The 24,546-nt window shown below is 37.4% G+C and overlaps 1 protein-coding gene across 1 annotated transcript; it reads right to left on the reverse strand.

Moving 5' to 3' along the window:
• Positions 1 to 16,251: 16,251 nt before the first annotated feature.
• On the reverse strand, positions 16,252 to 16,668 carry LOC138879086 (uncharacterized). The gene has a single exon (XM_070158659.1). It carries the CDS (start codon positions 16,666 to 16,668, stop codon positions 16,252 to 16,254), a length of 417 nt encoding a protein of 138 aa, XP_070014760.1.
• Between the last annotated feature and the right edge of the window lie 7,878 nt (positions 16,669 to 24,546).

Below are 24,546 nucleotides of genomic sequence, written 5' to 3' on the forward strand. Positions count from 1 at the left end.
GGAGAAAATTCATCAGACTAGGTTTTCTATCTTAGGAGAAAAATTCATCAGACTAAGATTTTGATCCTAGGAGAAAGTTCATCAGACTAGGTCTTCTTTTTGTTATCTTAGGAGAAAGATTCATCAGACTAAGACGTTTATCCTAGGAGAAAATTCATCAGACTAGGTTTTCTATATTAGGAGAAAAATTCATCAGACTAAATTTTTTTTGTATCTTAGGAGAAATATTCATCAGAATAAGATGTTTATCCTAGGAGAAAGTTCATCAGACTAGGTTTTCTATCTTAGGAGAAAGGTTCATCAGACTAAGACATTTATCCTAGGAGAAAGATTTATCAGACTAGGTTCTTATCTTAGGAGAAAGATTCATCAGACTAAGACATTTATCGTAGGAGAAAATTCATCAGACTAGGACTTTTTATCCTAGGAGGAAAAATGTAAAGATCAATGACAAGATTTTATGCACAATAGCAAGACAAACAAAGGCAAAGATTTGAGAAACTTCCCTTTTGTAGTCTCTTCTCTTCTTTTCTTTCCTTCTCTTTTTTAGTTTTTTTTTTTTTTTTTTGAACCACTTTCCTTGCACTGCTTCGTTCCTGTTTCACACAAAGAAAAATTGGTCAGTTTTGAAAATGATGGTCGATTTGTGGCCTTGATCTTGGGCAGCTTGGCTTATGCTCAATCAGCTTGAGTCGGTCTCAAAAGACTTTTGTTCTGCACCAACTCTGATTGTTTTACACCAGTACCATTTGTATTTGCAGCTCAAACAGCCTTATCCCAATTGGAGATCTTTGCTTAGGTGACCTTTTCCGATATCTTGAATGATTTCTTGCTTTTGAGCAATTTGTCTGTCAGAGAGAATCACCAGTTATCTTTGATTGCGCCAAATAAGCTGGCAAGAGTCTTTTTTGGGGAAGCCTTTGTATGAATCCTCAAGGTATATTGACAGTAACAACTGAGTGTGCTGGCCAAATTTACTTTGTGCAACTGAAAAGCTGGTAGCAGATTTTGAAATCTTTTCTTGCTTGTTTTGACAAGGACGGACTCAGAGTGAAGGACACAATGGTGCAGGAAACAAGTATTAACAAGAAATGCCCCTGTCGGAAGGATAGAAGGAAGAATTTTTTTTCTTTTTCTTTTCTTTTTCATTTTTTCTTTCAATAACTAGCCTTAATGATCATGACATGTATTTTGGACTCAACGGCCTGATCAAACTAATCCAATCTTCCCTTTTACCATTCTTATGACCTTTGAAGTCGGGTTTGTTTGTGTCATTCCTTTGCATCAGCTTCACGACTCACTTTCGACTAGTGGTGTCCCGAGGGATTTTCACCTACAAGTCTCTCTCATTTATTTATCTCTACTTACTGTCGCCTTACAGTGCCCGTGAAGGTTTTCACTAGTAAGACTCTTATTTTTCTTTTTCTTTTTTTTCTGTAGCTTTCTTGTGTGGAAAACTTGACAGTGTTCTATGTCGCGTGACAACCGTTGCTCAGTGCATGCTTCTCTTGGCATCCTTGAAGGCGCATCGGGAGGTCTTTATTTGGAAGGTTTTTGGATAGGGTTGGAAAGAAGGGTCGGCATGACGGCTCAAAGTAAACTCAAAATGAGGGGTTATGCACTTACAACTCTTGGAACCGACTCTTTTACAAGTGAAATAAAAATCTCTGCCCTAGTTTCAGCTATTGGGCTTTTTTTGGATCTTTTATTTGAATTCTTATTTGGTTGGACCAAACCGTGAGGCTGCCTACATATCCTTATTTTTTAAGGAATCAGGTCGAACGTAGTTCAAACATCTGACCTAACTAATTTTTTTTCATTTTTCTTTCTTTTTTTTCTTTTTCTTTTTTTTTTTCAAAACAAGTTGCCCCAGCTCCTATTTTTTAGGGCACGGACCTTTGACAAATCTTTGTTTTTTAACTTCCTAAGAATTGCCCTAGTTTGTACTCTTGGGACATGAATTTTTTTATTTTTCTTTTTTTTTTTACTCTAAACTTGATTCCAAAAGAGGGTAGTCAAAGAAAATAACACAGGCTCAAAAGCGGTAGCGAAGGATATAAAGTGTTTGGGTAGCAGAAAAAGGGCCTCCCAACCTTGAGAACGTCAAACATGGTATCTTTTTGCGATCACAACATTGACGAACATGTATGTCTTCTTGGTATGTCGTGGTCACAAGACATTTTTCAGCCCTTAGTGACAAACTTTCCAACAAACTTCAGTTGATTAAACATCCTCAAGCCCGATCTTCACATTGATTTGAAGGTGAATTCTACTCGACCTTAGTTTCAAAGTATTCTAACTCTTTATTCATCCTCAAATTTATTTTTTTATTTTTTTTAGTTATCCAATTCCAGATTAAATCAGTTCCTAAGATCTGGCCAAAATTTTCGCATGCATGTCATGTCATTAGAACTAGCGACAAAAGAACTAGGAACAGAATGACACAAAAGGACAAACTGTATTTTATTGAGTAAAGGATGAAAGGGTTTTACAATTAAACAAGCAACTCAAAATACGAGTTACAACTCTAAAAATAACCCAAATAATGAAAATAGCAACAGAACAGACAGACAAGACTCACACAAAAAGAATGGAGGGATAGAAGGGTTTGACTCAATAAAACAAATAAAATCTGGATCACAACCCTGAAATAACCCAGATAATATAAAAAGCATCAAAACAAGCTACCAAGATTCCTTCCTAATGAGGAGGGAATGACTTTTCAATTGCTAGGCTTGACATTTAGCCATAAATTTGCTCATCAGAATTAGCAGAGCCTTCTCCAATTTCAACATCATTAACTTCAATTAGCAAGTTTCCGAGAGGATTCTCATACTCCATGTCACCAGGCATCATCCCCACAAAGTGTACATCATTATGTGCAGGTAAAGGATTCAACGCAATATTCTGGGTGTCATTGTCTTGGATCACAATCAGGTTTTCCTGGATCATCCTTTCTATTTCTCTTTTCAAATCCCGACAACTTTCAACATTGTGCCCCTGGGCATTGGAATGGTATTCACACCTTTTAGAAGGGTCAAAGCTTCTTGCACGGGAGTCCACATGATTTGGAGGAATAAGTGCAATCATGTCATACTCCTTTAATTTCTCAAACAAGCTTGCATAGGACTCTTCTATTGGTGTAAAATTATCTTTCAGCCTTTGTTCCCTTCTATATCCCTGGCTTGGATGTGGGTTATAGGGAATTTGAAAATTTTATGGAGGTTGGTGGAGATTTTGCGGTGCTGGTGCTCGCCTTCTGGGGTGTCTTGGTGGCCGGGCAACATACTGAGGTGCAGCAATAGAGTATTGAGGGTTCTAAAGTGGATAATAGTATTCAAGGGAATCATGGGAAACCTGATGAGGTTGCTCATACCTTCGAGATGCTCTCCTAGAACCTCCTCTCGACCCTGATGTCATAATGATTTCTTCGTGTTTCTCATTCGTGTCACTAAAGTTATCGGATTCAATCGGGACAACCTAAGTTGTGGCTTTGAGAATTGCTTGACTTATAATTTTGCCTATCTTAAGACCATTCTCAATCATTTCCCCCATTTTGATTGCTTCCGAGAAGGATTTACCCACTGCGCACATCATGTTTTGAAAATAATCTGGCTCTTGAGCCTGAAGGAAGACAGTGATTAACTCATGTTCATCCATGGGTGGCTTAAATCTGGCCGCTTGCTCTCTCCATTTAATGGCATATTCCCTGAAACTTTCAGTTGGTTTGTTCTTCAAGTTTGAAAGGGAATTGCGATCTGGGGCAATGTCAATGTTGTATTGGAATTGTTTGACAAAGGCCTGTGCCATGTCATCCCAGACATACCTACGAGACGTGTCTTGATCCATAAACCATTCGGAGGCTACTCCCATAACGCTTTCCCCAAAATAAGTCATCAACAATTCTTCATTTCTTCCCGCACCTCTCAGTTGATTGCAATACCTTTTCAGGTAGGCTATGGGATCTCCATGTCCATCATACTTTTCAAATTTGGGAGTCTTGAAACCAGGCGGCAAGTGGACATCGGGGAACATACATAGATCTTTGAAGGCAACACTCTTTTGACCTACCAACCCTTACATGTTTTTCAACCGTTGTTCTAAGCTTTTAACTCTTTGGGTCATTTCTTCCTGTACCATCTTTCGGGCAGGCTTCTCAATGTTTGCAGGAAGATCAAACGAGTACGAGTGGTACTGCTCTTGTTGTGTAGCAAATTGTGACTCATGACGAGGCTGTCCTTGACCACTGGCCCATGCTTGACACATTTCGGTTATTTGCTGTTTCAGTATTCTATTTTTCTCAAACACAATAGACTCTTGTTGAACCCTCTGACCCTGAGTCTCTTGAGCACTTGTAACACTTCGATGTCAGTTATCATTTTTCCTTGGATCTTGTGTTTCCAGCTTACCACAAACCGACCACCTCAACTTTCTTCACAATTCAAAACAAAACATGTTAGAATTGACTCAGTCGGTACTTATTATTATCAATATTTTTTAATTTCTTTTTAATGGGGATCGAACCTGATATGGGTTGCCTACGTATCATGTGGGAACATGAATCAGATCTTGCGTAGTTCAGGAAGATCATGAATAAAGTAAATAAACTAACTTTTTTATTTTTATTTTATTTTTCCGAAAGAAAGACTTATAAAGAAGAAAAAGAATATTTTTTGATTTTGATTTTTCTTCAACATTTTTGCAAAGAAAGATTTTTTTTTTGAATTTTTTTTCTGGAATTTTGAAAGAAAAACTTCTAAAGAAGAAAGAAAATATTTTTGGAATTTTATTTTGAATTTATGAAAGAAATGCTTCTAAAAGAAAGAAAATATTTTTGGATTTTTGAAAGAAATTTAAAGAAAATAGTTTTGTATATTTTTTTAAAAAACAATTAGGGTTTAAAAGAAAGGCTTTATAAAGAAGCAAGTAATGAAAAATATTTTTGAATTTTTTGAAAATTGGGGTCTCAAAAAAAAGATTTTTCTTGAGAGGAAGTAAAGGAAAATATTTTTGGATTTTTTGAAAATTATGTGCCGGAACCGATGAGGTTTGCCTACGTATTTCACATCCGGTGAGAATCAGACCTGCGTAGTTTGCCAATTTTGACGCAACAGAAAAATATTACTTAATTTGAAATGGCTTTTCTTTTTTTTTCAAAATTTCAACAGAATTTCAGGGTAATTCAAATACCTACCTCTCACTCTCTTTTCATTTTTCTTCTTTCTCCTTTTTTTTGATTTTCTTTTTTTCTCTTTTTTTAATTTTCTTTCCCTATTCTTGAAGCCAGTCAACATGCAAGCCGAAATAGATAGATACGCAAGTAGCACGTAAGATGCATCAGGATGGACTTTTAATTTGGGTACACTTGTCCTAGACGGACCCAACCCCTGTGTTGGATCCCCAAAGTCAAATGCACATGATGTAAACAAGCGTTCCTACTAGGGATCTGGTATGAGGCTGAGTTATTCTAAGTTCAAAACCTGGGTATGTTGTTCTAAACTTGTGTACCCGAGCGGACAACTCGAGCTGGGGGGGCTACGTACTGGGAACCAAAAGGCCATCCGGCTTTGTAACTTGTCCGGGCCTCTTTCTTATTTCAAGGTATGATACTAACAGAAGGAGGAGTCACGCCAGCGTGCACATCCCCGAAGATGAGAAGAGAAGGGTTTCGTAACAGTTTATATACAGTTCAAATAATATCAAAGTGGTAACAAGCGGCATTTAGCACATTAGGCTCAAACATGCAATAAATCATATAATAAATAAAGCCAAATATAACAATTATTCTAAGCTCGAATTCTTGAACCTTGAACCAGAGATTCTGGGTTCTTTTCCCTAGCAGAATCGCCAGAGCTGTCACACCTCCTTTTTCCTACACCCCCGTAAGGAGTATAAGGGAGTTTTTTTCCAATTTAAGTGATAATCGAAACGGAATTATTTATCTAAAATTCAGAGTCGCCACTTGGGATAATTTTTTTGTGTCCCAAGTCACTGGTTTTAAATCCCAAATCGAGGAAAGATTGACTCTGTTTTACAGTCCGCGAACACAGAAATCCGGGTAAGAAATTCTGTTAACTCGGGAGAAGGTGTTAGGCATTCCCGAGTTCCGTGGTTCTAGCACGGTCGCTCAACTGTTGTTATTGGCCTATTTACTTGATTTTAGTATATGTTTTAGCCTATGGTGTAATTTCAACTTTAAAACCGCTTTTATTTAATTATTTTTAGGAAAGATTCAACGTCATCTAAAACACGTCTTGAACCACATCACATAAATGCACCCGCGGTCCGCGACATATTTTATTTAACGTTGTTGAGATTTGGATTTGGGTCACATGAAATGCACACCCGAATTTAATAAAAGAAAATCAAGTTAAATAGCACGCCTAAAGCAACTACGAAAGTTCAAATTAATGACAAAGTTTACGAGAGCCATGGAAAGTTCAATTGATGCCACACCTCGATTTTTGAAAGAGTTAAAACTAATTGAATGAGGATCATGGACTATTTAATAAAAATGGCAAACCTCAAATTTTCTATAAAATCTAACTAGTTTTGTGAGGGTCATGGGCTTAGAGATTTTAGTTGGCATGGCACGCCTCAAATTATTTCAAAGGGTTTTATTATTCGGAGTTGTTATGATCGGGTTACATGAAATGCACCACCGAATCATTTAGCAAGAAATAAAACTACGCAAATCGGAAAGGTAACGAGCATGGTAAAGTGAATCAAAGTTTTCAGAAGTCATTTAAATCCCTTTTAACTATCCATGTTAATTCCTCAAATAATCAAATACCAAGTGTCTAACACATTATTCAATTCCTTAACATTATCTCCCATATGTCAATTAATTCACAAAATAAATCACTAAAGTGACGAAACATGTTCATTCCAGTGGATTAGATTTTTGAAAACCATATATCAAAATCAAATGACTCATTTTGAATATTGGCAACGCAAGATAGTGCCTTGAATCTGTCGAAACTAAAGTCTAAAATCCAACGTTAAAGGATCACACAATTGAAACAAGAGAATGAAAACTGCATTTATCCCCAACCACGAGCCCCAAAACTGACTTGTCTCGAGCAAAACGGATTAAAGTTCGAGCAAAACGGATTAAACTGACTTGTGGCAATTATTCTAACCCAACTAATAAGGACAATATTTCGACACTACGAAAGATTAAAAATTAGATTTGGCTCAAATAGTGTAAAATTGTTCAAAGCATCTGACAGTAGGACAAATTTTCAAATAATAAGAATTCCACCATATTTATCTACTCTTTTACTAATATAACTCTAAGAAAGCTAAAGAAAATTCAGACAAGAGCTTCAAATTAAACGAGGAATCTGAACACTATTTTTGTCATGGAATGAAGCCAACCGAATTCAAAGTTCATTCATCTAATTTAGCCAAGATTCAAACCATATTATCGCCAAAACCAAAGCATAAAATAAAGGGAATAAGATTGAACCTGAGAATTCAAGTTTCCTTTTGATAATAAAAATGAAGTCGGCTACAGGGCTTTGAACCTTAAATCCGAACGAGGAGGAACAACAACACGAACCGCAACCTCGATCGAAACCTAAGTTAGCGACCAAAATTCGAACAACCACTCGGCTTTACTCCATTTCGAACAAAAATCCAAAAGGAGAAAACTGATTTTTCTTGTATCTTTGACTTTGAAGTAAAATTGAAACTAGACGAAATTGATTTTTCTTCACTTTTCTTGTCCAAAGACCTCCAAATTTCTATCCGATTTTATCTCTTCTTTTTCACTTCTTTTTTTTTGTTTTACCTTCCATTTCGTCCCTTCTCTTTAATGTGTTTGTGGGGGGCTGTTATTCTTCAGTGACTAAATCACTATTGGAATTTTTGAGGGGAGTGGGGGTTGAAGCTTAAAGGATTTTGGAGATATAGGAGTCGATTGTCTTTCTTCTAAAAATAAACATGGAGATTCTTGTTTGGGATCTGTGGCCGTAGATTGGTGGATTTTTGTTAAGAAAAAGCCATGGCCATGGTTGCTTTCTTTAGAGAAGAAGCAGATGATTCCATTTTTTCTGAAAACGGCAGAATTTTTTGGTTTTTTTTCCCCCGGGGTGTTTAGGGATTGGGTACTATTATATAGGGGTAGGGATTAGGTTAGGGGTATAGGCCTTGGAATTATGGGCTAGGTCCAAAATTAGGCCTAAAGATAGGTTGCTTGACCCCAAGTTTTATTCGTTCCCCGCGAACGAGATTAAAAACACGACCTTATTTATTAATTAATCCTACTTAAGCAAAATAAACTATTAAAATAAGACCGACCGTTAAAATAAACTATTTTTTAAAATTATTTTTTTGGTATTTTTCAAGATTAAAAGTTACTACAGCACATTAATGCAACTATTTTCTTATAATTTTCATTTTCTTGTAATAAAATAAAGTAAAATAATCAAAATTAATTAAAATAGCTATATTAGCCCTAAATTAAATATTTACGTGCTAAAATATGAAAAATCTTGGGGAGGGTCAAAAATCACTTGTCTACAAGTACGCCAACTCAGTAAGTAATAAAAGCAAAGGCAGTTGAGCGATAAGAAAGCACGTAAAACACAGCAAGATGCGACAACAAAACAGTATAAAACCAGTACAATGCAATAAAACAGTAAAAGCTCGTAAAAACACCTTACTTCAGTGAAAACCTCTTTAAAACATCTTTTAGTAGTTCAAACGAGTGATGAAAATAGGGAGATAAGGAATGAAACATAAATAAATACCAACAGAACCAGCCCCTTCGGCTATCTCACAATCATTCGTATCAGCCCCTCGTGCAATAACATGAACAACAACAGCCCTTCGGGCCAACATCACACATTGGGTAACCGCGCTCACTGGGGGTGTACATACTCCGGGAGGGGATCCTTGCAGCCCAAGCGTAATATCAAGTCATCTCGTGGCATAATCAAACAAGCTCTCGGCCTCATATCAAGCCACGTTGTGGCGTAACAAATCAGGCCCTCGACCTTAAAATCATGAATCAATACATCGCTGTTGCGACGCGCAGCCCGATCCCATAGTATCCTCACAACACGGGCCCTCTGCCTCACTCAGTCAGAAATCTCACAAGCCACTCGGGCAACAGTAAATACATGATATTCAGTCCCAAAATATCATTTAAAATATCACAAGCGAGTAAAGATGATTGAGTTGTGAAAATAGTAGAATATAACATGACTGAGTACAAATACGAAGTCAAAGCAGTGAAGAATAGCAGTAAAAATTCCCTAAGGGTCCAAAACAGTTGGCACGAGGCCCAAATACGCCATTCAGCCCAAAACATGATGATAGCAAATAGTTTTCGATCAAATACGTGGTTAAACAGTCATACGGGACGGACTAAGTCACGATCCCCAATGGTGCACGGCCCCCCGCTCGTCATCTAGCGTGTGTGTCACCTCAAGTAGCACAACGATGTAAAATTCGGGGTTTCATACCCTTAGGACAGCATTTGCAATCATTACTTACCTCAATCCGGTCCAAACTCCAGCCCGCGATGCCTTTGCCTCTCGAATTGGCCTCAACTCGCGTCGAATCTATCCAAAATCAGAATCATGACGTCAAAATATGCTAAGGGAACGAAGCTCATGCAAAATTAATCAATTTACAACACAAATTCCGAAATTGACAAAACCCGACCCCCGGGCCCACATCTCGGAATCCGATAAAATTTATATCAATAAACTCCTTATCCTCTCACGAGTCCATACATACCAAGAATACCAAAATCTGACAACAAATGACCCCTCAAATCCTTAATCAAATGTCTCAAATCTCAAGCCTTAGTTTCTTCAATATTTACGCACAAATTTCCATAAATTTCAAGCCTAATCAATGAAATAACACCATGAACTAGTTTTATGTTCAAAAATCTTACCTCAATGAAGTTCCTTTGGATTCCCTCTTCAAAATCCAAAAAAAGCTCCAAAATCGATTTAAAATAGTGAAGAAAGGCTGAAAATCGCGAAGGACCAAATATATACTTTCTAACCCGGGCTTTATGCACCTGCGATACTGCATCTGCGGTCAAAGCACCGCATCTATGATTTTCACCTAAAACCAGAAGTCTGCACCTGCGCCTAGTCTTCCGCACTTGCGGTCTCGCAAAGACCAAATCATCCGCACATGCGGTCTCGTAGAGACGAAATCATCCGCACATGCGCTCAGCCCTTCACACCAACTTCCGCATCTGCGATCCCCAAGCCGTACGTGCGGTTATGACAGACTTCAGCAACTTCGGCTGTAACTTTCCAACTCCAACTCCCCGTCAATCATCCGAAATCACCCCGAGGCCCCCAGGACCTCAACCAAAAATACAAACAAGTCACATTCTACCATCCAAACTTACCAATCTTCGAAACACCCAAAACAACATCGAATCAACCAAATAACATCGGATTCAAGCCTAAGGTTCCAAAAACTTCCGAATTCCGTTTGATCAAAAAGTCTATCAAACCTCGTCCGAATGACCTGAAATTTTGCACACACATCACATATGACACAATAAACCTACTTCAACTTCCGGAATTCCATTCCGACCCCTATATCAGAATCTCACCTATCAACCGGAAAACGCCAAACTTCCAATTTTGCCAATTCAAGCCTAAATCTACTCCGGACCTCCAAAACACCTTCCGATCACGCTCCTAAGTTCCAAATCACCTCCCGAAACTATTCGAGTCATTGAAATTCACATCTGAGCACTTTTTCACATAAGCCAACATTCGATTGACTTTTCCAACCTAAGTTTATTCAAAAGAGACTAAGTGTCTCATTCCTTTCCAAAACTTCTCCGAACCCGAACCAACCAACCCGATATCACATAATATAGCTGAACAAGACAAATAAGAAGCAGAAATGGGGGAAATGGCTCGGTAACTCATAAAACGACCGCCCGAATCGTTACACCAATAATCAAAACTTTTTTCCCAAAAAGGCAGAAGAACCCATTGTTGTAGAAGAAGCTACAAGCAGGATTCCTATACTGTAATTAATTGGTATAACAGAAAGAATGAGTGAATTAAGTTGGGAAGGTTTTTCTGATCTCCGCTTGCTTTAAATAGAAGAAGCTGAAGTACATAAAAAGGAAGAAAGTTAAAGGTTGAACAAAGAAAGCAAAATACGCTTTATCCCTTCGAACTAAATAATTAAAAAAGGTTCCTCGCTGTTCAAATTCATGAACAATATTATAAAACCATTTGTTCATAGTCTCATCTTCTCCTAACTCATAAAATAAAATGAGTAAATAAAAAGTTAAAAGTTAAATTGTTCTTACATATTATTTTTTTCAAACAGAGTAATAGAGGAATTTTTAGAAATCACTATTACTTCTTATAGCTACTATTTAGTTGTTAAACAGTGTCTGTATTCGTTGTATTCGCGCTACTATATCCATGAATACAGTAGCGAAATTCGCCTAAATATAGGGGAGTCCCGCTATGAGATCGTATTCCCTATATTCGCGCTACTATATTCATGAATGCAATAGCGGAATTCGCCTAAAAATAGGGGAATCCAGCTATTTAATAACATAAAGAGGATCAATTAGCGTGTATCACTCCTAATTTAACTTAACAAAATCAATTCCATATAAATTTTGTAGCTACTGTGTTATATTCCATGTATTCGCGCGACTGTATTTATAAATACAGTGAGGTAATCCGCTTAAAAATAAGGATTACATCTGTTTAATGTATTTCATGTATTCTCACGACTGTATTTATTTCAATTCATTGTATTGAATGTGTTTGACTATATTCAAACAACAAAAATCACAAAACAACTGCGATATTCGGTTGTATTCAAACAATACAGACTTTCGGAATATATAAATACAAGCGAAAAAATAATGTATTTATACAAAAATATAATATATTTGAGTGTATTTGTACAGAATATAATGTGTATTTGTATCATTATATGTAACTAAATAGCAAAAATAAGAAGAAAGTTCGCCGGAGATGGCATTTTTCGGCCCAGCAAAATACTGTATACATTGTCCCTCAAATCTTCTCCGACGTAGTCATGGCCAGATCCGTTCACCTAGGGTGTAACAGTTTTGCTGATTTGAGGGAGAAAAGAGAGGATTGAGAATCTTGCTGATAGAGAGAGAGAGAACATAACTGGCGTATTTCATGTTTCAATGGTAGGTATAAATAAATACTAATTTTACTATAAAATAGAAAAGGTAGAATTCTACTGGTTTGCTATAAAAGGTAAAATTTCCTAAGTAAAATAATCATATAAACTGAAACGGGGAGGGAGTACGATTTGTGGGCCAACCAAGAGAAAAAACATATTTCTTCAAATTTTTGGATCAAACGATTACGAGCTGCAAAATAACTAAGTAGTGTAATGAAAATTTATACAAGGGTAGGCTTCTTGCGGGACAAACAAGACGTCACTTTAGTGACTAGACGCGCTAACTTATTTCAAGTTTTAAACAAAAGTACGTACTACAATTTGAATCTCTTAGTACTATATCCGTTTCAATTTATTTGAACATATTACTGGCCACGAAATTTAAGAAAAAATAAAACTTTTAAAATTTACAAATTAAAAAGAGTTGGTATTTGTACGGTTATAAAAGCTTCTCATTAGAAGTTTAAGCTAAATTATTTCAAATTTTGGAAATCAATCATTGTATTTGAAACGGATCAAAAAGAAAATAAGTTCACATACCATCGAACGGAGAGCAATTTTATTAAAAAGCAATAACAGTAGTAGATGCTCTAACCAAGGGAGCGCGTGATTTTACTGACCACAAACAGTTAAAAAGCGCTCTCCTTCTTAACTGTAGAAGAACAGATAGACAATGTAAAGGTTTGTTGATGGACTGTGTCTTTTTTCATGCTAAAAGCCTCACCAAAATGCAGAAATAATTGACAAGAATACTGCGTACATAAGAGAAGTGAAACGCACAATAAAATTCTTGTTGAGTTGGACACGTTTTATTTCGTGAACATAATAAAATTCTTTGGTTAAGAAAGTGGATGGTGGAAACTGATGCACACCTGTAGCAGGATCTCATGGTGAGCAAAGCATACAGTACGAAAGAATCGTGAATTTTATCATATTTAAAATTTACAGCCACAAACACATTTACAGTTTGTTTGGATGGTTGTTAACTATTGTATCATTTGTATTGTTATCTCAAAACAATGTTTGTTGTGTTTGTTTTATTAAAATTGGTTGTATTGTATTGTTAAATCCATTATTCCGGAACAACGAAAAGTTCCACTTCTTGAAATAGCCTATTGGTGTGATGGGATTGTTTCCTATTTTTCTTTCCTATTATGCCCTAACTTATTACTCCATAATTTTATTTTACCCTTTATCTTTTGTTTAAGCTTAACTCCAAATCTCTAACCTAAAAACCTACTTTGTCTTCGTCCTTTTTTTTAGAACTTCTACCGCTTCCAACTCCAACATATAGGTTTTGTCTTATTTTTTATTCATTTTTCCTCCTAATGTGATTTTTGTTTCGTTTTTTCCTCTTATAGAATTACTTTAACTGCAATTCTTTGTTCATAAATTAGTAGAAAGGAGTTTTCTTAAATTATTTTTATGTGTTAGTTTTGATAAATTTAATATTTAAATAATTAAGGGTATTTTAGTAAACTTATCAGTTACAGTACAGTACGATACAGTCAAACCAAATAGTAAAATATTACTTCCTCCGTTTCAATTTATGTGAACCTGTTTGACTGGGCACGGAGTTTAAAAAAAAATTGAAGACTTTTGGAATTTGTGGTCCTAAACAAGTTAAAAAGGGGCTCAGAGTATTTGTGTAGTTATAAAAGCTTCTCATTAAGGATAGAAGTGTAAATTTAAGCTAAATTGTTTCCAAATTTAAAAAGATGTCATTCTTTTTGGAACGGATCAAAAAGAAAATGGGTCCATATAAACTGAAACAAAGGGAGTACTATTTAACAACAGTATGTACAATCTATTCAAACTATTCAGTATCTTTGACCCGAAATACTGAAATGACTGGGCATAGGGGCGGCAATTTGAGCCAAAATTGAACCATGAGATTCTTTCACGATTCTTTCGTACGGTATGCTTTGCTCACCATGAGATCCTGCTACAGGTGTGCATCAGTTTCCACCATCCACATTCTTAACCAAAGAATTTTATTATGTTCACGAAATAAAACGTGTCCAACTCAACAAGAATTTTATTGTGCGTTTCACTTTTCTCTTATGTACTCAGTATTCTTGTCAATTATTTCTGCATTTTGGTGAGGCTTTTAGCATGAAAAAAGACACAGTCCATCAACAAACCTTTACATTGTCTATTTGTTCTTCTACAGTTAAAAAGGAGAGCGCTTTTTAACTGTTTGGTCAGTAAATTCACGTGCTCCCTTGGTCAGAGCATCTACTACTGTTATTGCTTTTTAATAAAACTACTCTCCGTTCGATTGTATGTGAACTTATTTTCTTTTTGATCCGTTCAAAATAGAATGATTGATTTCCAAAATTTGAAATAATTTAGCTTAAACTTCCAATGAGAAGCGTTTATAACCGCACAAATACCAACTCTTTTTACAACAACAACAACAACCCAGTATATTCCCACAAGTGGGGTCTGGGGAGGGTAATATGTACGCAGACCTTACCTATACCCCGAGGGGCAGAGAGGCTGTTTCCAGAAGACCCTCGGCTCAAGAAAGCAACAAGAGACACTATATTAGTACTATCAATAGACTCATAATAAAATAACATAAAATAACATGAAATCCATAACATAACATAAAATACCATAAAATAACAGCAATATAAGAAATATAGGAAATACGAGAAAGATTAACTCCTAACTGGCTAGTCTCACTCTAGTGCGTTGTAGAAATATTCACAATTTCCCTCTAACCTACAACCTTAATACTCGACCTCCACAATTCCCTGTTAAGGGCCATGTCCTCATAACCCTAAGTCGCGCCATGTCCTGCCTGATCACCTCTCCCCAATACTTCTTAGGTCTCCATCTACCTCTCCTCGTACCCACCACAGCCGGTCGCTCACACCTCCTCACCGGTGCATCAGTGTTCCTTCTCTGAATGTGCCTGAACCATCTGAGTCTTGCTTCCCGCATCTTGTCTTCCATGGGGGCCACACCCACCTTCTCTCGAATATCTTCATTTCTAATCTTATCCCTCCTTGTATGCCCGCACATCCACCTCAACATCCTCATCTCTGCAACTTTCAGCTTCTGGATGTGTGAGTTCTTAACCGGCCAACACTCGGTCTCATACAACATGGCAGGCCTAACCACTGCTCTATAAAATTTACCTTTCAGAAATGGTGGCACTTTCTTGTAACATAGGACTCTCGTCGCTAACCTCCACTTCATCTACTCCACCTCTATACGGTGTGTGACATCCTCGTCGATCTCCTCGGTCCCCTGAATAACTGACCCAAGGTACTTGAAACTACCCCTCGTAGGGATGACTTGAGAATCAAGCCTCACTTCCACTCCCGCTTCCGTCGGCTCGGCCCCAAATTTGCACTCGATGTATTCCGTTTTCGTCCTGCTCAACATGAAACCTTTTGACTCAAGGGCATCTCTCCAAACCTCTAGCCTCTCGCTATCGCCGCGTCGTGTCTCGTCAATTAGGACTATGTCATCAGCAAATAGCATACACAATGGCACCTCCCCTTGAATATGATGCATTATGGCATCGATCACCAGGGCAAATAGGAAAGGGCTGAACGCAGACCCTTGGTGCAACCCCGTAACAACCGGAAAATGCTCGGAGTCACCTCATGCTGTCCTAACCCGAGTCTTAGCTCCATCATACATGTCCTTAATCACCCTAATGTAGGCAACCGGGACCCCTTTAACCTCTAAGCATCTCCATAAGACCTCCATAGGAACCCTGTCGTACGCTTTCTCTAGATCGATAAACACCATGTGGAGATCCTTCTTCTTATCCCTGTATTGTTCCACCATCCTCCTAATAAGGTGGATAGCTTTTGTGGTAGATCGCCCCAGCATGAACCCGAACTGGTTGTCTGAAATAGACACTGTCCTTCGCACTCTCATTTCTACCACTCTCTCCCAGACTTTCATGGTATGACTTAGTAATTTGATACCCTTATAGTTGTTACAGCTCTAGATATCGCCTTTGTTCTTATACAATGGAACCATTGTACTCCACCCCCACTCTTCAGGCATCCTATTAGTCTTGAATATAACATTAAACAACCTAGTAAGTCATTCCAAGCCTGCTCTACCCACACACATCCAAAGTTCAACCGAAATTTTATCTGGCCCGGTAGCTCTGCCCCTTCTCATCTTACGCATTGCCTCCATGACCTTATCGACCTCAATGTCCCTACAATCACTTAATTCATGGGGGCTGTCGGTATTCCTCAATTCACCTAGTACAATATCTTGATCCCCTTCCTCATTTAGAAGTTTATGAAAGTAAGTCTGACATCTCCTCTTAATCTTGTCATCCCCCATAAAAACTTTGTCGTCATCATCTTTTATGCACCTCACTTGGTCCAGATCCCGGTTCGTCCTCTCTCTCACCTTAGCGAGACAGAGTAACTTCTTCTCCCCGCCTTTGTTCCCTAATTCCTCATACAAACGAGCAAAAGTTGTCGCCTTAGCCTCTGTCACTACCATATTTGCCTCCTTTCTAGCTACCTTATATCTCGCAATGTTCGCTCTCTTCTCTTCCTCGCCAGTGCTCCCTACTAACCGTAGGTAAGCCACCTTCTTCGCTTTCACTTTATCTTGGACAACTGCATTCCACCACCAGTCTCCTTTGTGGCCACCGATGCGGCCCGAAGATATCCCTAACACCTCTCATGCTCCTTCCTTATATAGTTCGCCGTCGTCGACCATGTAGTGTTTGCGTCCCCACTACTTCTCCAAGCTCCCATTGTCGACAACCTTCCTTCCAACTCCTGAGCTTTATCCTTAGTCAAGGCGCCCCACCTAATCCTCGGGCGGCCTCGTACTGAACTCTACTTCCTCCTTATCATAATACTAATGTCCATCACCAAAAGCCTATGTTGCGTTGCAAGGGTCTCACCTGGGATAACTTTGCAATCCTCGCACAACCTTCTGTCGCATCTCCTGAGGAGGAGATAGTCAATCTGAGTCTTTGCCACTGAACTTTGGTAAGTAACCAAATGCTCTTCCTGCTTCGGAAAACTTGAGTTCGCAATCACTAGATCGAATGCCTTGGCAAAATCCAGCAGCGAAGTGCCCCCTCTGTTCCGTTCCCCCAAACCAAAGCCGCCATGCACCTCAGTATAACCACCTGCAGACGACCTAATATGACCATTAAAATCCCCTCCTATGAATAACCTCTCGGAAGGCGAAATACTACGAACAATGTCATCCAACCCCTCCCAAAAATGCCTTTTAATCTCCTCATCCAAGCCTACTTGCGGCGCGTACGCGCTAACGACATTTAAAGTACACTCACCCACCACTAATTTAATAGTCGTTAGTCTATCATTCACACGTCTGACCTCTACCACCGACTCTCTAAGATGGCTATCTACCAGGATATCCACTCCATTCTTACCCCTCACGACTCCAGAGTACCACAACTTATACCCATCCGCGTTTTTCGCCCTCGATCCGACCCACCTAGTTTCCTGGACACACGTTATATTAATCTTCCTCTTCTGAAGGATCTTCGCCAACTATATAAACTTACTCGTTAGTGAACCTATGTTCCATGACCCGATTCTCAACCTATAGGCTCCCTTGCCCCATCTACCTCCCTAGCCTCCCGACCCACACCCTGACCCCCCGCCCTCGAATAGGATATTTTGGGTTCATCCGCCCTCGAATAGGATATTTTGGGTTCATCCGCCCTCGAATAGGATATTTTGGGTTCATCCCATAGGAGATGCATTTCCTCCTAAGTTTGTTTTTTTACCCATAGGAGATACATTTCCTCCTAAAGTTTATTTTTACCCATAGGAGATGCATTTCCTCCTAAGTTTGTTTTTACCCATAGGAGATGCATTTCCTCCTAAAGTTTATTTTTACCCATAGGAGATGCATTTCCTCCCAAGTTTGTTTTTACCGATAGGAGATGCATTTCCTCCTAAGTTTGTTTTACCCATAGGAGATGCATTTCCTCCTAAGTTTATTTTACCCATAGGAGATGCATTTCCTCCTAGGTTTGTTTTTACCCATAGGAGATGCATTTCCTCCTAAGTTTATTTTACCCATAGGAGATGCATTTCCTCCTAAGTTTATTTTACCCATAGGAAAGGCGTGTTTATTTTTAAAGTTGTTATTGAAGTCAGGAGCCCGCCTGAAGAGATGAATGACGTTTATTTTCAAAGTTGTTGTTGAAGTCAGGAGCTCGCCTGAAGAGAGATATGACGTTTATTTTAAAAGTTGTTTGTTTGAAGTCAGGAGCCCGCCTGAAGAGAGGAATGACATTTATTTTCAAAGTTGTTGTTGAAATCAGGAGCCCGCCTGAAGAGAGGAATGACGTTTATTTTAAAAAGTTGTTTGTTTGAAGTCAGGAGCCCGCCTGAAGAGAGGAATGGCGTTTATTTTTAAAGTTGTTGTTGAAATCAGGAGCCCGCCTGAAGAGAGGAATGACGTTTATTTTAAAAGTTGTTTGTTTGAAATCAGGAGCCCGCCTGAAGAGAGGAATGACATTTTATTTTTAAAGTTATTTAAATCTCGCCAACCTAAAGAAAGGAATGACATTTTATTTTCAAAATTGTTGAAGTCAGGAGCCCGCCTGAAGAGAGGAATGACGTTTTATTTTTAAAGTTGTTTAAATCTCGCCAACCTAAAGAAAGGAATGGCATTTTATTTTCAAAATTGTTGAAGTCAGGAGCCCGCCTGAAGAGAGGAATGACATTTTATTTTTAAAGTTGTTGAAATCTCGCCAGCCTAAAGAAAGGAATGGCATTTTTTTTAAAGTTGTTGTTGAAATCAGGAGCCCGCCTGAAGAGAGGAATGACGTTTATTTTAAAAAAGTTGTTTGTTTGAAATCAGGAGCCCGCCTGAAGAGAGGAATGGCGTGTTTATTTTTAAAGTTGTTGTTGAAGTCAGGAGCCCGCCTGAAGAGAGGAATGGTGTTTATTTTAAAAGTTGTTTGTTTGAAGTGAGGATCCCACCTGAAGAGAGGAAAGGCGTTTACTTTTCAAAGTTGTTGTTGAAATCAGGAGCCCGCCTGAAGAGAGGAAAGACGTTTTCTTTTCAAAGTTGTTGAAGTCAGGGGCCCGCCTGAAGAGAGGAATGGCGTTTATTTTAAAAGTTGTTTGTTTGAAGTCAGGAGCCCGCCTGAAGAGAGGAACGGCGTTTTATTTTAAAAGTTGTTGAAATCTCGCCAACCTAAAGAAAGGAATGGCATTTTATTTTTCAAAGTTGTTGAAGTCAGGAGCCCGCCTGAAGAGAGGAATGACGTTTTATTTTTAAAAAAAGTTGTTGAAATTTCGTCATCCTAAAGAAAGGAATGACATTTTTATTTTAAAGTTGTTTTTGAAATCAGGAGCCCGTCTGAAGAGAGGAATGGTGTTTTATTTTCAAAGTTGTTTGTTGAAGTCAGACGCCCACCTGTATAACAAGAGGAATACTTTGTAGTCTTATACTGCAGATTTTGAAATCAGTAACCCCACCGGAAGGCAGAAGGTTACAGCAGGAATCCCCAGTAGGAAACAATAAAAATCCCCAGGACCGGGAAGCAGAAGGTTGCAACAAGAGGTCCCAGCAAAAAACTCAAATGCATATGTCAAAAGGAAGAAAAGACGCATTTTGAAAAAAAGTGGCATGTGAACATTAAATCATGCCCAGCATAATAAATCTGATGAAGAGAGTCGTATCCCCAGAGGAACCGCCATAAAGCTTAATGAAGAAAGTCATGTCCCCAGCGGACCGAACAAAATAATGAAAACTGGTATTCAGAAAATCAAAGGGCCAGAAGTCTTGGTAGAAAAGCACCGGAAGAAACACAAGCAGACAAGAAAGCAAGGCAACAAGAACAAGTTGCAGTCTAGCCTAGTTTCTTGTTTTCTTTTTAGCACGGTGTAACAAGGAGATCGGTAAGTAGTGGTAATAGCATGCAACATCAGTAACCTTGCAATCCCACGGTAGTCCTAGCTACCAAAATTTCCCGAACTACATTAACCAGATTCCCCTTTAGCCAGGGATATGTAGGAAACCTTTGAAGCAAAGGTTCGGTTAAAATCTTTTTCAAAAAATGCTTCACACAGAGTACTCGGATGGGCAAAAATCGCTCACTTTATCTTTGCACGAAAACCCTTCGTGTCTTCGAGCAAAGAGGGGCAGCTGTAAGCACGTGATTTTTGCCCTATGAAAGAATTACTCCCAAAAAAATTCAAAATAAAATGATTTTCCTTGGTGTGCAATTTTGAGAATTTTTGTGACATTTTTGGATAATTATTTGTATTTGTCTGTGCATGTTTATTTGTTAAATTAATAAAAATACAAAAATATGTCGCATTTTGCATGTAGGATTTAATTCTACAATTGTTAGTAATTAAGTTTGTTTTACAAAAATTAAAAATTACAAAAATAGGCATCTTTTGCATTTTTAGCATTTAATGTCCAAATATACAATTTTATGCTTAATTATTACTTAATTGTGCGTTAATTGTTATTGGGAGTTAATTTGCGCTTTTATAACTTAATTTAGTTCTTAATAATAATTTAAGGTTTTTAGAATTTAGTTTTAGAAAAATAAAAGAAGAAAAGAGAGCAAAAATACAAAAAATCGGAATTGGGCCTCTTCTTCAATTTCAAACCACAGGCCCAAAAAATTGCCCAACCTTCCCCATGACCCGGTCCATTTCAAACCGGGTCGACCCGGTCCATAACCCCAAAGACCAACACCCCCTATCTTGCATTTCAAAAATATAAAACAAAACACAAAAACCCTAAAAAAAGCTCCAGTTGCTTCTGTCTTCTGCCAGCAGCTCGCGTGTCGTCGCGTCCAAACGACCCTCGTCGCTGCTGCTTCCTCATCGCAGCTGCTGCCTCTACGTCGACCTTCTCCAAACGACCAGCTGCTTCTGCCTTCTGCTTTCATCTTCTCCATCCAAGAAACCAAACGACCTGCTGCGTCATCCATGGCTGACCCTACTGTTTCTGCTTCGCTACGTCCAAACAGACCCCATACAGAAATGGGTTCGTCGCTTCAGACCGGTCCGAAAACGAGACTCAAACCATCTCGTTTGTTCGAGCTTTGGTTGGGATCGTCAAAACAGTCCATACAAGTTCATAGTTGGTCAGTCATTGTTCGTCGTTTCGATCCGGTTAGTGGGTTTTGAGTTTGATTTTTGTCCGTATTTCGTTTTGATATTCTCAAAATCTAAAATCGGCAAATGTTTGTTTTGTTTCGTAATTTTTCAGTTTGTTCATGTGAAATTATTAGTTTAATGTTTGTTAGATTCAAATTGAAGTTTAATTAATTATTTTCAGTTTATTTCATGTGTTTTATATATTTTTCAGAAATTGTTAATGTTGTTAGATTCAAGTTTAAATTCGCAATTGTTTCTTCTTCGGTTTTGTTTTGTTATTTGTCTAAAAGAATTTAGTTGTAATAGGGAAATATGTTGGTTTAATCATTTGAATCTGTCATGTTGTTTAAAATAGATTTAATTCATGTTCATCTTTGTTTGAAGTTCATTTTTAATCCAGTGATTTAATGTGAGTTTATGTTTTGGTTTTTGATTTGTTGATTTAGTTTGAATCATGTATTGTGTTGTTTTCTTTGCTCATTCATTTTTGGTTTAAGTTAACCAGGATTAGTTCGCAATATGGTTAATTTATTCACATTAATTTGATGTTGTTCAATTTGTGTTCATGTGATTTGTTGTTGAATTTGTCTAGAAATCGTGTTCATATGATTTTGTTGTTGAATTTGTTGAGAAATTGGTCATATTGGCTATATTTTAGTTGAGATTGATTAGGTGAATTGGTTATAGCTGATGGGTTAGTTTGGTAAATTGCAGTACGTTTAGGGGTAAAATGGTAATTGCAATAAGGTCGGAGGGGTAGTTTAGGAATTGAACATTTTGAATAAATTTATGTTAAGCATGGGGGACAAAATGTAATGGGGTGGGGTTGATAATAATTGTTTAATATAATGGGGGACAAGACATAATGTAGTGGGGGGAATATAGTAATTGTTTATATTAGGCATGGGGGACAAGATGTAATGAGTTGGGTTGATATATTTATTTAATGTAGTGGGGGACAAAACATTAGGTAGTGGGATTAAAAGGGGGATGAGTGGGAAGATAGTGGGTTTGGTAGGAGAAAGTGTGGTTTTATTAATTGATTAAAGGGTTTGGGATGAGATATAAATGAAAAAACTTGATCAGATTTTTGAGGAGGACAGAATAAAAAGAGAGGAGAATACAGAACAGAATAGAGAAGAGATAAAAATTGGAGAAATTTCAAAACTAAAGGAGAGAACAAAAACTGAAAAAAAAATCTTCTACATTCCTTCATTGTTTGAAATCAGCATTAATTGTTGTTGTTTCATCGAAGCTTGAAGCTTTTTTTTGGGATTACTACTCCACCGGTTTGCAAACTTTGTTCCTGGGTTGTTACTGTTGCTGGAATGTTGTTGCTGGCCTGTATTGTTATTACTGCTACTGATTCTCATCTTCATCTTCTTTTGTTTCCAATACCAGGTACACGACTGTAATACTAGCTATTGCAAGCTAATAATGTGGAAGCATGAATACATATGAAGAATGAAATTTTGAAGTTTTAATTTCATTTTTTTGTTCCTTTTATTGATTGTATTTAAGCTATTTCATGTATTACTGAATAATAATTGGAATAAGAAAAAATAACATAAGTTAGTCTTTAATGAATCGGTTTGGCAAAACGGGTTAATTCACTAGTTATGAAGGTTTCAAGATTATCAACAGTAGGTTAATCATGAACAAGTAGCTAAATTTAGCTAAGGCATGAATTTAAATTAAATTTCGTAAATTAGGCATTAAGGCATGATTTGAGTTCAGGCAAGATTAGAAGAACGTTTAAGTCTAATAAACTTTCTAATAAGCTTTAGTAATTATGGTTAAATCTAGTTTCAAATGGTTGTGAATAATTAATCTCAATAGTTTTTTTTATAACAATGCTGAGTTTTAATCTAGCTGTATTTGATTCTTTTGATATTAGTTGTCGAATTTTTATTTTATTTATAATTTCGAATTTTTTTAATAAAATTCCTTTTCATCAATATTTGTATTAATCTAGCAATTAGTATGTCATGCTTTCTTAAATAAATAAAATAAAAACTCGTAATTAATTAGGATTTTCTTTCTTTATTTTAGAGACTAATTTTAATAGGAAAAATGTAGTCGCTTTAGGATTTGTCCATTTAAAATAAATGAGACGAGCCTCGCCAAATAAAACACACAGATTGCGGGGCCCTCACAAATGCATGCGTTAATTACTTAGAATTCGGGATCGGCCGCTTAGCAAACTCCACGGCCTTATCCAAAATAATAAATACGCTAATTGCTTTAGGCGCGCATTTTAATAATCTTACCTTCTTAAACTCGGGTGCGCATTTCATGCGACCCAAATCCAAATCCCAAAACATTGAATAAAACTGTGTTCCGGATTGCGGGTGCATTTCATGTGACGCAATCCCAAAGACATGTTTTAAATGATGTTCACATTCTTTTAAAATAATAATTATAAAAGCGGTAAAAAGTTAAAATTTGCACATAAGTTCATATTTGTATAAAATCAGATAATCAAGCCGAATATAACAGTTGAGCGACCGTGCTAGAACCACGGAACTCGGGAATGCCTAACACCTTCTCCCGGGTTAACAGAATTCCTTATCCAGATTTCTGGTACGCAGACTGTAATATGGAGTCATTCTTTTCCTCGATTCGGGATTAAAATTGGTGACTTGGGACACCCTAAATCTCCCAAGTGGCGACTCTGAAATAAATAAACCAATCCCGTTTCGATTGTCCTTTAATTGGAAAAACTCCCTTGCACCCTCGCGGGGGCGGAAAAAGGAGGTGTGACACGTACGTTTGCCTATTCCCAATGTTATGTAGGATGAATGGAGGAAAATAACAATGTATAGCTACTCTCAAAATAATAGCCAAAATATATATATTTGTTTTGTATATATATACATTTTGGTATATATAAAAATTATATAAATTTTATACACTTTTTGGACTACTGAATATAAATAATTTCTGGCACAGGCTACAAGTGAGAATACGCTATAAATTGGTGGAAAAGGAGGGGACCAAACCAATAATTAAAGCTTTTTTTCACATAAGGCAGAAGAACCCATTGTTGTAGAAGAAAAAGCTATCGGCAGGATTCCTATACCATAATTGGCATACGAGAAAAAATAAGTGAATTAAATTGGGAAGGTTTATCTGATCCCCTTGGTTTGAATAGAAGAAGCAGAAGTGCATTAAAAGTTCGAACTACTTAATTAGTAAAGGTTGTTCGCAATTCAAATTCATGAACAATATCATATAACCATTCTTTATGGTCCCA

Source organism: Nicotiana sylvestris, chromosome 10, assembly GCF_000393655.2.
Source record: "Nicotiana sylvestris chromosome 10, ASM39365v2, whole genome shotgun sequence".
In the NCBI taxonomy this organism is placed as follows: domain Eukaryota; kingdom Viridiplantae; phylum Streptophyta; class Magnoliopsida; order Solanales; family Solanaceae; genus Nicotiana; species Nicotiana sylvestris.

What these genes read in the sequence shown, in the direction of transcription:
- LOC138879086 (XM_070158659.1), bottom strand. Translation starts at nt 16,668, where the DNA reads ATGGTAGTGACAGAGGCTAAGGCGACAACTTTTGCTCGTTTGTATGAG.